Source organism: Pagrus major, chromosome 4, assembly GCF_040436345.1.
Source record: "Pagrus major chromosome 4, Pma_NU_1.0".
NCBI lineage: Eukaryota > Metazoa > Chordata > Actinopteri > Spariformes > Sparidae > Pagrus > Pagrus major.
This window is the reverse complement of record NC_133218.1, coordinates 3,899,219-3,917,553: the sequence shown is the minus strand read 5'-3', so window position 1 is coordinate 3,917,553 and position 18,335 is coordinate 3,899,219. Positions and strand designations below refer to the sequence as shown.

The following is an 18,335-nucleotide window of genomic DNA, read 5'->3' as shown; positions in this document are numbered from 1 at the left end:
AAACAGACATTTTAATCCAAACATTACATTCTTCTTATTCAATTTCCAAAGAAATTACTAACATACAACTTACAGTATATTGATGAACAGCAACAAACAATACACAACATGCAAAGCATTAAAATCGAGTTATTATGAACCAAACCAGACAGGATAGGATTGTAACTCCTCTCCTCAAAGTGGGAGAGACCAAGCTCTACCTTTCACCGCAAGCTTTTCACTGAACACCTTTGAGCCTCTGATCAGAAGCAGCAGCCGGCACACACACGTCCAACCACAGCCACCACTCGTCCGTGACCGTCTTCTCTGCCTGCAGGCTCTGCTTTCTACATTCTTTCTCTATTTCTCTCTACAGTTTTCAAGGACATAATGCACCTTGTGGACGTTACTCTGAAAAGAGGGAATTGTTCCAGTGCATTCAGTGTCGTCCTGTTTATCCACTTTGCATTAAAATGTTGTGAAAAGCTCCATGGTGTAAACATTTACAGTGCTGCCTCCCTCTGAAAAGAACACTTTAATGTGCTAGTTTGAAAAGTTTTCTCTAGAATTGTGGGTATCTGCTTGCTCTCCAGTTTTCCATTTACTGTAATCTTTTCTTATGAATAGAGAATCTCTTCCTCTCTCTTTCTAGTGCCACAGTAGCCATTGATAGAACACCACATACCGTTTAGTGACTTCTGTATAGCAACCAAGTCTGTAGATCTGTCTTATTGTAGAGGTCTGTTTTTCTAATAGAATCTTCTCTCTCTTTCTCTTCACCCCTCCCAATCCCATCCTTGTTGCACTCACGTTATCTTTTCCTTCGTTCCCGTGGTTGTCCTTCATTTTAACTCATTAACCTTAATTTCTCCTGTTGGTTCCTCCCTGCATCCTGTTTTGACTCCACTGTCCGATCCACTGCACCACGCTTCTCTTTATGTTTTAATTTTGGTCATTTTAATTTGCGTGCATGCATGCGGGTTTTCTGCCTGACGCGCAGACCCCATAGACCCCGATGTTGACCTCTACGAACTCTTCCATGCTCCATACACCCCAGTACCAGACCCCACTCCCATGATGCCACCCGTGGGTGTTCAGGCCTCCGTGCTGAGCCACGACACCATCAAGGTGACCTGGGCCGACAACTCGCTGCCTAAGAACCAAAAGATCACAGATAACCGCTTCTACACGGTGCGCTGGAAGACCAACATACCTGCCAACACCAAAGTGAAGGTAAGAGATTCTTGCTTAATCATCATGTCCTGATTATGTTTGTTTTGCGGCCTTCACAATGGAACTTGAAGCTTGTGTACATGATATGTGTGGTGTTCAAGTTGGTAAAGGGTAACTCCAACAATTTTACACTTTAAAGTGCGTTTACAAGTCTTGCAGCGTGCTACTGCACATGTAAAAAAAAAAAAGTAGTTTAAAGCCTTTTGTGGCTCCAGAAGACGTTTTAGCAAATTAAATTTAGCAAGCTAGCAAGCAGGTAAAGTTATGCAGGAAATGCAAAGGCATAACACAGATGAGGCTGTTGGGAATATCAATATTTGCCTCAGACATTTCAAAAAGAAAAACTTTATAAACTATATGTCTAAAATTAGAATGTATTAACTTACCATCCACCAGAAAATGTCACTTTCCATTATTTGATTCAATTCCTTTTTCTGGATTAGCTCAGCACTTTTAAGCTTAAGAACTTGTTTACAACTTGGTGTAAATCAGTGAAGTACAACTCAAATAATTGTAGTCTATCAAACTTTGGCGATATGCCTTCGTTTAATACAGTGCGATTTCTGTGTACTTTAGTGCAGTGGGACCTTTTGCATCCGTTCACTCCTACACTTACCAGAGAGAGGTATTGATGTGCTGAAAATAAAAAGCAATGTCGAAGGATGATATATAACAAAGTATTCCCAAAGCAGCTCCCAGGCACAGTGGCACCGTGATGCTGACATTTGCAATTATCTATTGTCATCCACATTTGAAGCTCTATAACGAAGAAGTCACTCTACTGAAAACCTTAATTGAGAAATTCTTCCTCAAATTTTAGTCATTAGTCTCCCTCTCAACATTTTACACGCTTTAATTTTTGTTGATTCTGGCGGCCCAGACAACAAAAATTAATTCCATCATCTATTTAGGTTTTAACACAAAACATTTCCATCCTTGTTGATTTGACAACATCCATGGTAACTGTGGTCATATGACAGCTAACACTAACTAACTGAACAGTACTTTGTTAGAAATACAACCAAAAAGCCTGATCTGGCTATGACCATATAACTGTGATGTCCACGGTTCAACCATGGCCATGGACCTGTGTCTCCTGTCTAGCTTTTCACCACCAGCTGTCCAATAAGGGCAAAACATTTTCCCACCCTCGCCCATAAGATGCAAACGGTAGACTTGATAGTTTTCCTAAGCTGTAAGAGTAGACATGATGGTATTAATATTAACACTACAAGTGTTTCTGGAGCTTTTGACTTTTTCATATTTTGCAATCAGCAAAAATGTGATATCGGCAAAGATCTAATAGTGTGCAGCCCTAGTGCCTTTAACATCACTGTTATAGATTTCATTAATTGATTAATAGTGTAGGCCACAAAACATCCCACAATAGTGAAAATGCTAATTACAATTTCCTTACATTTGAGGATCAGTTGATAAAATGTTAAATTATAATCCTAAACAAGCTCATTTCTGGAGTTCATAGTCAGTGCAAAGACCTACAGCAGCACTGTTGTATTACATTGATTCGCTGGGATCAGTGTCACGCAGATATAAAGTGCACACAGAGTGAAGTCATGCACATGAGTGTAAAGTATTAGATGGAGTTACAATATTTGCAGTGAGTCACGGTGAGCTGAACCTGAAACAAGGTGTTTGAGATTCAGCTTCTGATTCTTGACCTGCAGCTAAATTATGATGATTACTTATCTCTGAATCTGTGTGTGTGTGTGTGTGTGTGTGTGTGTGGTTGTATGCATGTGTGCAAACCTGTGACCGAGAAGAGCTCAGATAAAGGCCTGCGTTCACCGTTAAATTATTCAACAAGGACAAGACAAACTGAGAACTAAAAAAAGGGGGTGCAGATCTTACAGTGTATTCTCCACAGAGCCAACTCAACACACACACACAAAGAGAGAGTCACGTCTTGCTGCCATGAGTGGATGCTCAAATTGGTTTTATTCTCACACTGTGGCGGTAATTAAAGAGTTCCACAGGCTCATTATGTTTCTGTCCTATTAACTAAATTCAATATATTAACGAGTCTATTAGAGGCGCCTTTTTCTTCTTTTTATCAGTGGAGTGTGGAGGCCATCTTGTACATCCTGTATACAAGTATAGCTGTCCTCAACACCAGTCTAAACAACAGGGATGCCTTCACCCTAATGCTGCTTCTCTTCGAGCGAGTCTAGCCGGACGAGCTCGTTCATTATTGAAGAGACGGCTGCTCTCAAACTGGCAGCGTGTTTCTAAAGGACAGAGTGTTTTCTTTTCCTATCCCAGTGCCCTCTGTTTGACAGCCCCCACCGGAGAACTGCACTTTTGTCATAGCACGCAACGTTATAGATAGGGCTGTTAGAGACCTGGCGAGCCTGACATGACCCCCAGCACGCTAAAGCTGCGCCTCCTTTTTATCCTGCTGGCTCAGGCCAGCAAAGATCAAGACAGACAGTTACATAATTCAAGCTTTTAAAATGTGCTGACTTATTTAAAGTTAGTAACGCCATAGCAATGCGAATGTTGTGTTGTTTATCATGTAACAGTTATGCTTCTCACAATCGTAATTTGTTTTATTTAGTTTTACAGCTCATTCATAATGGCTACACTTGTTTTTTTGTGGCTCTCAGTAGCCTCTTTACACCTGCACATTATAATGCAATCCATTACAACTGCTCTGCCTTAAAATCGACTTGAATTTTTTTTACACTGTCCTATATGTTTTAGCATAGTGGTCATATTTAGTGTTGGTCCTAATGCAGTGGACTTTATTATAGTCAGAGGTGTTTCTATTATACTTCTTTCCTTATTTAACTATATAGGGAGGACAAAGAAATTACAGCACCTCTCAATATAATGAAGTTCAGTACAATGCTGCCTTTAACTATGAACGATGTTGTAAAAAGTACCCAATTTCAAAATCATTTTTGAGCAATACTAAAGATATCATGCTCAAAAATAGTTTTGGTAAAAGTGAGAGTCACCCATACTTATAGTACTTGAGTAAAAGTCGTAGTATCCGATATTAATTGCACTTAAGTATCAAAAGTACAAGTAAAAGTAAATTTAAAACTTGATTGCCAACAACATGAAGTCATTTACAAATGTGCAATCTGTAAAGTAACTAGTAACAGAAGTTATCAAATAAATCTAGTCGAGTAAAAGTACGATATACTAAAGTACAAATCCCTTGAAATTGTACTTAAGTACAGTATTTGAGTAAATGTACTTAGCTACATTCCATCACTGACTATGACCTCAATAGTAAAGATACAATTGAATTTACACATTTCTGACCATGTTAACAAAAACTGAATATTTTAAACTTTGTAACGATAGACATTGTGACAGCTGATTGTACAAGTGTACCTGATAAAGTGTCATAAAACACGATGGAACAACACAAAATGTAAAAGGTTCTGCTTCCACTCAGTGGTCAGTGTGTGTAAGGTTTCCTAAACTCTGCACAGCATCCAGAGTTGTGATTGTGTTGAGAGCTCACATGGCTAATCAATTGAGAGGAAAGATTAATGATAATGGAATAATCGTTTTAAGGTTTCCTTCATTCACGTGTTCCAGCTTCTCACTTTCAGGATTTCCTGCACTTGTTTTTTTTTGATAGTGTACTTAATATGTTAAGTGTTTGTAGTTTTAATCAGAGAAAACAAGACATTTAAAAGGTGTCAACTTGAGCTTTATGAAATTGTAATGGGCATAATTTTTCACATTTTCCTGCTATTTTGTAGACTAAAATATGAATCGATTAATCCTGAAAATAATCAGCGGACTAACGGATGATAAAAAAAATCATTAGTGTGTTAAATGCTAAAATGAGATCGCTCTCATGGCTGTGAAATACTTCATCAGTGTTCAGTGAATGTATTATGCCATCAAACAAACTGAATTCTTGTTTTCTTGTGTGTGTGTTTGTGCGCCGTCTCTCCCCAGATGGCGAACACCACCAGCCTGAACCACATGGTGACGGGCCTGAAGCCCAATACACTGTACGAGTTCTCCGTCATGGTGACCAAAGGACGCCGCACCAGCACGTGGAGCATGACTGCACAGGGCACCACCTTTGAAACCAGTAGGAGCACACACACAAAGACACACACACAGATATTTGTGCAGAAAACATCAAATGTACACAATCACAAACACAAATATCAAGAAGCTGTTAAGTCTAACGAGCCCCTGGCTGGCTGGGAGTAACATTTTACTTTTTGCAGCCCAAAGGGAAGGAGAAGACACACCTGAGGAAAATGAGGCTTCATGGTTTAATATAGGCCAATTTATAAAAAAGGTATTTATCAAAAGATTAACTCAAATTAACTGCAAGTGAAATTAAGGAAACCAGCACAAAATTTTATGATTGCGGAATATAATTTCAGCCCCGCTCTGCTATGAGGAGTAAATTGGACTAACCCTGCTTCCATGCAAAATATGTGATTTGACTAATCATGAACCAACAACAACAACAACAATAACATAATAATAATAATCATAATATTACAGTTTTGTGGTAAAACAAGTTATTTGTTTACATTTTTCTCTTGATTTGCAGAACCTTGGTCTGGAGTCTCGGCCTGAGGAGATAGACTGAGACCTGAGTCTTTTAAGGGTTCAAGCTTAACGAACAAAAAACATTTTGTTTTAGTTTTGGTTCATTATTCCATTAATGTTGAACTTGAGTGGTCACAACGTTATGTTGCCTTTTGCTTGGCACAGTAGCTGAGGAATAACAGTAAATGCTTACTTAAGAAAGGGAAGGAAGCACATTGGTTTACTTCAGGCATATAAGAGTAAAAAATCACAAAAGGAAAGATGGTTACGGTCTCCCCTGAGTCAACTGGAGCAAAAGTGCATAAATTGACTGTATCAGTGTTAATAATACTCAGAGTGCTGTCACCATAGCAACATACAGTCCTTTTAAATCCATCACCAGCCTGTATTGAGAATATACAATCCCCCCGAGTGTCTGTATAGGATTCCTGCGGTGCTCTGTGCCGAATATTGAACATATTAAACTTGTAAGCTGAAAAATGTCTCATTCTACATTATCAGTTGTAATTGCTGAGCTAAAAGTTGCCTGACAATAAACCAGACATTAAAAATAAAAACTAATTTTCCTTGAAACTGCTTCTTTATATGCATTATTGAACTGAGATTTATCAGACTATTACAAAGAAGCAGAGGTTTGTTTTTTGTTGTTTATGTTTAAGAGAGAACGGCCAGTTTTCATTTCTGCCCAGCCAGGGGTTCGTGTGTGAGTGCGCAAGAGTCTGTGTGCAAGTGAATCGTATCTGCAAGGTCATAAATACACACACATATAAACAAGTGATAAACTGTAGGCCATCAGTTTTCAGGAGTCACAGAGACATAAAGAGTGAACATACATTATTCAATAAATATGTTCTAAGCCACACGTAACACGTGCAAACGCACACACGGGTTACTCATATCGTGTACTAACAATCTCAATCCTCCCACAGTTCCCAGCTCTTCCCCGAAAGACGTGACGGTGGTGAGCAAAGAGAACAAACCTCGCACCATCATTGTCAACTGGCAGCCTCCCTCTGAGGCCAACGGGAAGATCACTGGTGAGTCTGAACCCTTTTATGGTCTCAAAAATAAATCTAGGCTCACGTTGAACCAATATATGTCTGCCTGACAATGGACTGAAAAAAGTCCAATAATTGTTGTCTTTAATTTTGAAGCATTTAGATCTCTTTCCAACAACTCTCCACTACAGTTTGACTAACTAAATAGTATTTAGGTGGAGAATGAATCTATACGAAATGATTACGTATGTAAAATGTCCAATTAAAATGTATTTTATTTGCACTTTTCAGACCTTTTATGCAGCAGTGGTCAGAGAGGAACCTCCATCTGATCACTGCGCTGAAGCCCTTGAATTAAAACAAGATATATTGCAGTGAATTGTATAAATCCAGTAAAGAGTGTGATACATGGCTCTGATTACGCAGTTTGACTTGGAAGAATGAAGAAAAGTAGCACAAAAACGTCATAGTTGATCTTATTTTGTACAGCACTGAATGTTAAATGAATCCCTCTCTTTTTGTCCTTCCCTGCTGTAGGTTATATCATTTACTATAGTACAGATGTAAACGCTGAAGTCCACGACTGGGTTATTGAACCAGTGGTAGGTAACCGTCTGACCCACCAGATCCAGGAGCTGACGCTGGACACCACCTACTACTTCAAGATCCAGGCCCGAAACTCAAAGGGCATGGGCCCAATGTCTGAAGCCGTACACTTCCGCACTCCAAAGAGTAAGTTTGAAAAACGAGACAAGATGGGAGTATAACTATACCTATATAATCACACCTAGCTATTCAAGAGTCATATATTCCTCTCAGGAGTTAGTGGACTAAAGAGCTGACGTGACAGAGAATGAATATCTACATTAGTCAGGTTGCCACAAACACGACTCAAAATGAATGCTAATTTTGACGTCTGCTGCATGTGTAAACAGGCAGCTGTTGGCTAAAATGTCATAGCTGCCGTAACAGCTTCATTAGTTGGCATTCAGAAGGATAACAGCCCTTCATTACAATAACGCAGGTGGCTACATGGGTTTAGGTGTGTTTTTTAAGAAAGAAATGCCATCCAGAAAGTCAAGTTTGAATAACAGATGAATACGTTTAAAAAAGCTAAAATCAGTCTCAACGTGGCCTCAGTAACAGTTATTCTGCCCTCAACTGTCCAAAAGACTCAACTAATTCAGTTTAAGATTTGACTTTCACTGGCACAACAAAGCTCCTCATATTCCAACAAATCTGATCTGGTAAAGGGATTTGCATGGTTAAAATTTTAATCACACAAAACTCATTATATCATATCACAAATCAAAATCTAGCAATGTGCCGTTTCTCTAGCATGGCAAGCAACCATATGAAGTGCTGGCAGTACCGACTTAATTAAGTTTTCGAGTTACACTTTAGTCGAATTCCTGTGATGAAGTGATGTGAGAAAGTATCTTGAGAGCGGAGACACTGATCGTTTCCCAAGCCTTGTTGTTTAGTTGGGGATGATACAATTACTGCAAGACTGGTCAGACAATTTTCACCCCAAGAGCCATTTAGGTTCAGATTGTAGGTGCTTAATTTTCTTTTTATGCAAATATTTTGACAGGACTGCATCCTTATCAAGGAAAACTTAATAGCGCTTTACATTTAAGTCCTCATACTAGGTGTATTTAAGAGGTAATAAGGCCCTTATAAGTCCTTGTGAGCTGCTTATTAACATTAAGACTCTATAATTGTTAATAAAAACATCAAAAACGTTAATGTTTATTGGGAGATTAATGCTTTAGATCCGGTAGATGCAAAAAGCATAGTTAAATGCTATTAAGGGCATAATAAATGATGTATTATATCTTAATGAAGAAACAGCAAAGCTTAGTAGAGTTTTCTCAATGATATAATAGGTTAGTTAAACTCAATAAATATATTTGTAATGCTATTACAACTATAAGAAACTCATAAGGCTTTTATTAATGTTCTTAACAGTCAATAAATGTCTTATAAGGGCTTATAAATTTCCTATAATCTAATAATAAACATGTTTGTATTGCTAGTATTAACACTTACATAGTCTTTGAAAAGGACCTTAATATATAAAGTGTTACTGAAATCTTGACTCCTGGGATGTTAAGTAAAGTATCTTAATGAAAATCAACGCGTGTTTTAATGTACTAGTTGTAAAAAACTTGTATTTAGATGCTTTGCTTTTACTGTCAGCTTGGCGGTCTGTAGGACACTGGTGCTGTTTTCTCACTTTTTCTCATTCTTCTAGTTTTTCCCCTTTCTTCCTCCTCCTCACAATTCTCACCTCTCGCTTTATCGCCGTCTCCCTTGCTGCTCTTTTCAGCTAACCTGTTTTTTGCTTTTTATTGTCTCTCCCTCCCTGCTCTCCTTTGGCCTGTTAAGCTGAGTCCTCTGACAAAATGGCTAATGACCAAGGTAAATTCCCCCTCCACAATGTTATCTTCCACTGCTGACTCTGCACCTTGTGTATCTCTCTTTGTAAAGATTTCCATCTTCTGGGCTGAGGAAACTTGGACTGCATGATCGGCAAAATCTGTTTGTGCTTGTAGAAATGTTGGGATTATAACATATCTCAGAGAAATAAATGTGACAGTAGAAGAGGTTATAAAAATACTTGAGAGTTTCAGTGGATCATGTTTTTTTTCCATTTTGAATCAGCCTCAAATCTTCCACCGAAGCCGGGGCCTCCATACCAACCACAGGACCATGGAAATGGAGTTGGTAAGATTTTCCCACCCATCGTCTCTTATATGATTATCTGATTGTGTGAAAGTTGGACTTTAAAAAATGAAAATTATGCCCTTTTCTCCTGACAGTGCATTTTGAAATCTGCAAGTTTGGTTCCATATTTTTTGTTGTATTAAAATGTGACATGTTCCCCTGTTAGTGTCTCTTAAAGACTTATTTATACATGCATCTAGTCTAATCCAATCTTTCTCCTCTCGAGGTAAATCAGGGGTGGGAGGCAACAATGAAAATCACATCCTGGTCATCATCATCATCATCTCAGTGGGAGCCTTCACCATTATTGTTGTGGTGGTCGGGGCTTTCCTGTGCACACGCCGCACCACGTCCCACCAGAAGAAGTAAGAAGCTCAGTCACACTTTGACCAAATGCAACTCTGTTCACACTGAGCTTCCTCCTGTGTCCCTTCCTCCTTGTACTTTGGCCACTGTCTCTCTATAAATGAGATCTGTCTTTCATCATTACCTCCTTGCTCTCTTGCAGAAAGCGGGCTGCCTCCAAGTCCTCAAACGGCTCCCACAAATACAAGGGAAACTCCAAGGACCTGAAGCCACCTGATCTTTGGATTCACCACGAGAGGCTGGAACTGAAGCCCATGGACAAGTCGCCAGACCCCAACCCAGTCATGACAGAAACACCCATCCCCCGCACCTCGCAGGACATCACGCCGGCTGATAGCAGCCTGGAGAGCAACCCCCACCTGCAGCAGCGGCGCAACTCCTACCGTGGTCAGTCTTGCCCAAGGGGGAAGACTTAAAATTTGATGTTATGGGAATGGGATCAAAGTGAAATGTCACCCTTACAGCCTGAGCTTACATGAATAATAACACTGAGCAAACTTCTAGGGTTTGGCTGGCAGACAGGAAAGTACATTTTGGAAGCTTTACTAAGAAAACTGTTGTTTTTTTTAGGCAGGAAATGTGTTAAAACCCTCAGGTTTGTTTCCAGAAGTTCTGGAGAATTTTGTGGTGTTTGCTGTTGGTTTTTCTGTGATAATCATGCAAAACATTTCATGCTTTTCATACATTATACTCATAACTGCAAATTCTACAAGTGCAGTAAATCCATTCAGTATAATCACTTCATAGCAAACGACAAAAAGAATGTGAAGTGTGACGTTTAAAAATCCAACCAAATCCCAATGTTAAATTTGATTGATGATCCTGAGATCTATAGATGGATCATTCACAAAAAGAATAATAGAGTAGCGGCTCTTTCTGATTGGCTGGTTTCCACCGTACCTTTTAGGCCACGAATCAGAGGACAGCATGTCTACACTAGCAGGGCGACGAGGGATGAGACCTAAAATGATGATGCCTTTTGACTCACAGCCGCCTCAGCGTAAGTGTGTGTGTGTATGTGTGTGTGAGTGAGTGATAAGTAGAACTGTAGAAATTTGGAAGTAGGAGCACAAAGATTTCCAATTTCCAAATATATCTCATGCTAAGTTACATTTCATTCTTCATACAAAATGTTCATTTTTATTGTTTGTTTCTCTAAATTTCCTCCCTCCTGAATTTGGTGACAGACGGAGAGAAAATTCAAATGTGTTTTAAAAAAAAACTGCATGTATGTGTATGTCACCAGTAATACTTCAACATCTTTCATCATTACAGCTGGTTTAACATCCTGTCCTGTGTGTGTTTGTGTTTGTGTTTGTGTGTGTGTGTATCCATTTCCATTCACAGCTGTGATTAGTGCTCACCCCATCCATTCCCTTGATAACCATCACCACCATTATCACATGGGCAGCCTGGCGTCACCAACACGCAGCTACCTCTACCACCAGGGCAGCGGGCACCCTCGCCCGCACGCCTGCGCCACCCCCATCTCCCATCTAGACAGGGTGGATTCTACAGGTGAGACACTGCCACCTGCTGGACAGCAGGAGGAGTACAGAGGAGGATAGGCTCATATTCATTCATTGATTTCTCATTTCCTCATTCATTCACATGAAGCTGCCATCTTGCTATGTTCATATTTTAGTTGTCCAAAGTGTTACTAACCCTTCTTCTCTGCTTTCTGAAATTATTTTTGATGCTCTTTGCTGCTCACCTGGGCTTTTCACAAAATAAACTTAACTTTGTCATCAGGAATGCAGTCAGACATGCCAACGATTAAAGCTTTTTGCCGTCTGGTTGTTTTCTTATAATCCAGCAACAAAAATATGGTTTACTTTGGTTTACTTTGCTTGATCATTTTGTAGCTTGTAAAGTAAAGAGCATGTAGACATACTTGGTGGTTGCAGCTTCAAAAATGTTACATTTGTAGATAAGGAATATAAATTTTATATCATTATAATGGGGCACAAAATTGACACCAACCACCAGTTGATGGACCTAAAAGAATATTTTTCCCCCTGTAATATTATAAAACCTTTTTGGGTACTTATTACCTATGTATGAAGTTTTTTTATTTAAATATCTAATAGACATTTGTAGTTTTTCAGACTTATAACCTCCCTTTTATACACATATGAAAGACTAGACTAATAGATAATGGTTGACCTGGTATGAACAGTATGACTACTGATCAGTGTTTCCTAACAAATATTATAGCAAGTCATGCGTGCTATGAGTGTAAATTTAGGAATGAGGAACAGTGATGGTGGTAATTACTGCTGAGCTACTTCCAATGGGCCAGAGAGAGTGTGTATGGGCAATGAAAGGCTGCAACTAACGATTATTTTTTCACTTAATCTGTAAATCTATATTATGTCCAAAGTTGGTGAAAAATGGCCATCACAGTTACTCAGAACTGAAGTTGATGTATTTGAAGAGTTTGTTTTTTCCAAAACTCACAGAAGACTAAGAAAACCTGCAAATATTCAGAGTTCGTGTTCACATTTAGCTTTTATAATGAAGCCAGAGGGCAATTGATTTGTAGGCCAAGAGCAACACAACCATAGACAACACAAAGGACAATACAGAAGTTGAAGAAAATACGGTCTAACACGTACCTCAGTAGGTTGTAGTTTTTGGCATTTTTGCTTAAAAACAGACTTAAATGATTAACACATACCTGACCATTTGGTAACAGTTTATAATAGTCATTATTCACTAATAAATGGTAAATTTGTAGTTAATTAGACTTTAGTCAATAGTCATTTCACTGTTAACACACAATGAAATCCTTTATAAACCATTTATTAAGCAATTGTTTCTTGTAAAGTTGCAAATGATTTTTAGAATACTTTGTAAGTGATTAATAAATACTGTGTAGTTCATCTATAAACATTATTTAGATGGCCATTATAAAGTTGAATTGATGTTTATAAACCTTTATAGTTGCTTAATGAATGGATTATGGAATGGATAAGTAAAGTTTTAACTAAAGTTAAATCAGCTACAAATATACCATTTAGGAATGATTGTTCTTATAAAGTAAACCAATCATTACAAAGTGAGTATACTGTAATACAGTCTTTATCATAAGATGCTAAAAATGACTCAGTGAAGCCGGTTGGAAATCCCTGTAAGTGTTTAAACTCATCTGCTCATCATCTCTGCTCCGTCTCCAGAGTCAGTGAGGAACACCCCCAGCTCGGAGCCTCTCCCTCCAGCCACCGCCTCCTCCCAGGCCTCTTGCCCCTCGGAGATTATGGCCGACCCCGAGGGCAGCTACCACGGCTCCACCACCACAGAGGAGGAGCCCAGCTACTCCAGCAACCTGCCCCCTCACCGCCCGGCTCACCCGCATGCCCACGCCCACCCGCTCAAGAGCTTCGCCGTACCTGCGATCCCAGCCACCGGTCATCCATCATACGAGTCGCCTGCCCTGCCCAGCACTCCCCTGCTGGCTCAGACCGGTGAGCACACACACATGAAACACACACACAAGACTGTCAACTGTCATCCAAGTTGTTCAGATTGTGACCGGGCAAAGACCAGGGATCTCTAATGAAATAGATTGATGATGCATTATGTGATAATCATTCATTAGATAGCCTGGTAAATACAATGTCATTTGTTGCGTTCACTGACTGTTGTTAAGTTGTGTGTTTGTGTGTCACATTCAGGGCCTCCCACTCACCCTCACGTCGTTAAAACAGCCTCTATCGGAACACTAGGAAGGACACGAACACCGATGATAGTCACTGTGCCCAACGCCCCCGATGTGCCAGAGACCAGCAAGATGTTGGAAGATGTAGACAGCGTGAGTATAGCGCCCCACACTGGCTGCCTGTAGGACTGCAGTCTGTTTAGGCCTGATGGTGGTGAACATGTACTATTTTTATCTTAAAGAATTATACTGATCACGCACTCCTTCCAAATCCATGTCAGATTTTCTTTGGGCACTGGATTATACACTTTAAATTGAATTGGTTTTAACCACATTTTCTGTTTGTTCTTTCTCTCTTTTTATTCTTTCCAATTTCAAATCTCACCATTTATTTGTGGCGGCTGCCTTTTGATCAACTCATTTAACAAATGATCTTAACATCACTGGAATGATTTTAATTTTTACCATTAAATCTTTCACCGTGTCCTAATCCTTGATTGGCTGTTGACCATCTGTTGGCATCTCTTTGGTTCTGGATGTTTTGCTTTTGCTTCATTTACATCGCTTCAGTCCCATTGACCCATCCCCCCAGCTCGCCTCACCCCACCCATACGACTCCCCCTGTCCTCTGTGAGAGATTCCCTGACTGACCCTCTCCTCCTCTCCTTTCCTCTCCTCTCTTCTCCTTCCCTCCCTCCCCCCCTCCAGGTGCTTGCCTCCCTCCCCCCCTGCCCCTCCCCCGCCCCTCGCAGTAACCCTGTTCCTCTCCCTCAGAGCTACGAGCCCGACGAGCTGACCGAGGAGATGGCCCACCTCGAGGGCCTCATGAAGGACCTGAACGCCATCACCACAGCGCCATGAGCATGCACACACACCTTCACACACGCAGACACACTTTCTCTGTCATCCGCAAACACACACACTCTCTAAAGTTCAAACAAACACACCCAAACATAAACCTTGGGAGCCAGAGGCTGCTGGACACAAAATGGCTTCTTGTGCCCAAGAAAACTCTCTCGTCCCCCTGCAGACAAAAAAACAAAACTCCAGACTGAAACTTAGGAACTTTTTTCGGCTTACCTTACTCAGTCTCAGGAAGGAGATCGCCATGAGAGGGAAGAAAAAGTGACACACTTCATCTTTTTATGAAGAACCATTCTCAGAGACAATGAACTTTTAAAACATTGGTCGCTTTCAACCGGAAGATTGTGAATTTTTTTCCTCAGCAAAAATACGTGCGGTAGGTTTTTTTTGTGTTCGGGATGAGACAACGGTTGATTCAGTGTCAAGTCAAAAGGAGAAAGTCCAAAAATATGCTGGTTTTGATGTTGGTGCTCATGCGGCGCAGTCTACACACAGTGTTTGTTTGATTAGTGTTTCTTTGTGCATTTTGTATATCTATTGGGCCGTTTCAGTGAAGTGAACATTGGATATCAGCCCCCTCCTTTACAAGCCTACATTATTCATAAACATTTCTTTGTTTTTACCCCTTTGTGTCATATATTGTGCCATGACTTTTTATTATTTTCTATGTTATTGTATTATTTTTTTACACACATATCCTTATAAACATGTACATATGTTGTGTTTTTTTTTAAACTGCCTCATTCTTTTGATGTTTCCCGTATTTCATTTATTATTATTTGGATGAAAGTGGGAGTCCTGAAGCTCAGTTTTCATATCAAGAGGGGAGAGAAGCCTGATGTGTTTCTACAGTACATTCTTCTCTGGCATTGTGTTGCCCGCTTTGTACATTAAAACGTCTTCTTTCTCAGTCTTTTGTTTGTTGTGGGAGCTCCGTTTTAAAAGCCTTACCAACGTGTTTGTATGTCAGGCGGTCGAGATGACTCGACTCTCCACAGATGTTGTGCTGTCACTCACTGCCATGGCAGTTTCTGTGTAGTTCTGTGGGACTTGACAGTATCTCCTCACAGGTCAGGGGTACCAAGGACTCAGGGCGCTGACCCCCACCCCTCCTAAAAACAAAAAAAAAAAGGAAGAAAAAAAACTCACATGGCACCCAGTCAATCAATCAATCAATCACCTGCAACAGACGAGTTATCTTTTATACGAGAAGTTCGGTCGAATGTGTGTGTAACGTTTCCAAAAAACCAATATTTGGTTTCAGACGTCTGTACTGCTGAACCACGTGTGCATTTTTCCCACAGCAGAGTGTGTTTGCTGTATTTTCCTGCTGTTCTTCATCAGATGCCCTGGTTCTTTTACAAATCTTCTATGATGCAAAGATGTTGGCCTTTTGAATGGGACTCCCAGATTTTTTTTTACATGGTAGTTTTTGTATGAAGAAGAAAAAAAAAGAAGCTTGTTCTGTACACAAATCTGATGTAAAAAGGAAAAAAAAAAAAGTTCATCTAAGAAACTAGTTTTTCATTACCCTCTTACCCAAAGAATTTGTCATTCGCAATCATAGTAATTTGCTCTACTTTTGTGAATACCATGTTTCTCATAAATGTACATCGTCATGAATGTCAATATAACTGTAAGAGATTTTAACTATGGATACAACAAGGAACAAGTTTCGGGGTAAAAAAAATGATTGAAAACAAAGGGGGGAGAAAAAGGACCGAACTCCATTTGGGAAATAATCTATTGAGTTGTAAACAGTTGAACCTGTATTGCACTTTTTCACAATTTTTGAAAAGTACATTTCTTACATATCTTGTGTTTTAAATATCAAAAGCTGTTTGTGTAACGTAGTGTCCTAGGTAAGCAGCAGGCAGCTGGTCTTGTTTTTTATGTTTATTTTTTTTGCTTCAGAGATGTTATGAATTTGAGCGGCCGAGTTGTTTCACTCCGCAGCTCATGATGAGGAATTCTGTTGTTGCTTGTTCATGTACAGAGCTTTCTTTGCTTTCTGTAGGAAAAAAAAACAAAATCTGTGGCTTTTTAAAAAATGTTGAAAAAAGGTTTGGAAAAAAAGATGTTTTTTTATTGGTGCTCCTATACATTGTGTATACAAACTATTATGAATACTAACAAAGTAAATGTTTCTGCTCGTCTTCTTTTCATCACACATGATCAAGAGCTCCTTCAGGTGTTAAACGGACACTTCACCCAAAATACATCAATTTATTCTTATCTGCAGTGCTGCTTATCCTTCTAAATGATTTTGGTGTTAGTTGCTGAGTTTTGGAGATTTCATGCATAGAGATGTCTGCCTTCTCTTTAATATATTGGACCTAGATGGCTCTTGGTTTGAGGTGCTCAAAGCGCCAAGAACAGACATTTGACCTAAACACCAATGTCTCTATCCCGAAATCATGACCTAGTTACTCAAGATAATTCACAGTCCTTGTTGCGAGTAGTTTCATGTAGGAACTATTTTCTTTACACCAAACCACATCCTCCATCCACATCACCGCAGATGCCCATGGGCAAGAGGCTAGCTATCTAAGCTAACTATGCTAGCTAATGTTACAGCTCAGCCGAGGAAGACGCCAGTAATTTACATGCTGAGCTGTCACTTTCATGAGCCCCTTGTCCATGAGAGATGAGTAGATGCACGCTTCATTCTGCGCAGTGAAATGTTTGGTGGGTGTAGTTTGGTAGAAAGTAGGGGTGGGAGTAAATCACGATACGTTACCCACGATAACAATATTATCAAGATACAGGGATTGTGTGATAATTGATACATTGCAAGACAATCATGTAATGATGCATCACGATATCTGTCTAACTGAAGAAAACAAAACACCCCAAAAAAGGTGAAGTGCAGGAATGATATATTCATTCACTGCATTGTGCTGTCGGTTTCACAGAATTTGACACCTACTGAGATGAAACGATGTACAAAAAGGGCACAGAGTCTCAGTTTAGTGCCTTTTTATCACACACATGGACTGCAACTTGTCCATGTTCACATGTGACATCATTTCAGTGTGCCGCATGTCTTAATGAAAATATTGATATTTGGTTGCCGGCATATCGATAATCGCATCTCAAGAGAAAGTATCATGATATATTGCTGTATCGATATGTCGTCCCACCGCTAGTAGAAACATCACCGCTTGAAACAAGGTCTGTGGAATATCTTGAGTAACTTGGTCATGATTTCTGGAAAGAGACATTACTGATGAGGTTGTCTCAAATGTATTTTTTCTAGCGCCATTATATTTGAGAGAAGGCAGACATCTCTACAGCTGATATCTCCAAAAGTCTGCCACTCACACCAAAACAATGTAGATGGATAAATAGAACTACAGGTAAGAGGAAAACTATGTATTTTTGGATTTTGGAGTGAACAGTCTCGTTAACATGTCGCCTATTGATCAGTGAAGTGTACAGAATTAGGTTGTTATCAGTGAAACACAATCCAAAATCTACAGCATGCACAGTTTCACAGTTACCCTACAGTATTGAAAGCCCTGTGAGTGCAGGGTAAGTCAGCAGGAGAATAGTGACTCAACAGAAATATGTTTTCATAAGAGATTTATAATTTCAGCAGTTTCTAAGGAAAATGATCATTTGTGACAGTTTCTAACACATGAATATTTACTAGTTTTCTTACTCATCTGACATTAAACTGAAGATCTTTAGGAGTTGGTCAGATAAAACAAGCTTTTTAAACCTTTCAACTTCCCAACTGTTCAATATTTTATCAAGTTTTATAGATCAAACAAAATAGTTGACTGACGGAGGAAGTTAGTCAAGTCCTAAAGTCAAGGATTGCATCTTGAGGTTTAAAACACTTAGTTGACATGAATGTGAAAACAAAGCTGTGTTTTTCAGCCTCAATCAGTTCAAGAAAGAAAGCATCACATAAGGTGTATTTTAGATAGTTTGAACTATTA

General features: G+C 39.5%; 1 protein-coding gene across 1 annotated transcript in view; it reads left to right on the top strand.

Moving 5' to 3' along the window:
* The window catches only part of neo1a (neogenin 1a), a 176,267-nt gene extending 159,733 nt beyond the window's left edge, over positions 1-16,534 (top strand). The window contains exons 17-28 of the mRNA XM_073465092.1: positions 980-1,212; positions 5,155-5,293; positions 6,699-6,806; positions 7,305-7,499; positions 9,435-9,497; positions 9,724-9,862; positions 10,006-10,250; positions 10,771-10,863; positions 11,211-11,381; positions 13,043-13,330; positions 13,541-13,677; positions 14,299-16,534. Coding sequence (XP_073321193.1) covers positions 980-1,212; positions 5,155-5,293; positions 6,699-6,806; positions 7,305-7,499; positions 9,435-9,497; positions 9,724-9,862; positions 10,006-10,250; positions 10,771-10,863; positions 11,211-11,381; positions 13,043-13,330; positions 13,541-13,677; positions 14,299-14,385 — 1,898 coding nt within the window. The 3' untranslated portion in view covers positions 14,386-16,534. The remainder of the gene's footprint in view (positions 1-979; positions 1,213-5,154; positions 5,294-6,698; positions 6,807-7,304; positions 7,500-9,434; positions 9,498-9,723; positions 9,863-10,005; positions 10,251-10,770; positions 10,864-11,210; positions 11,382-13,042; positions 13,331-13,540; positions 13,678-14,298) is intronic.
* The last annotated feature ends 1,801 nt before the right edge of the window (positions 16,535-18,335 follow it).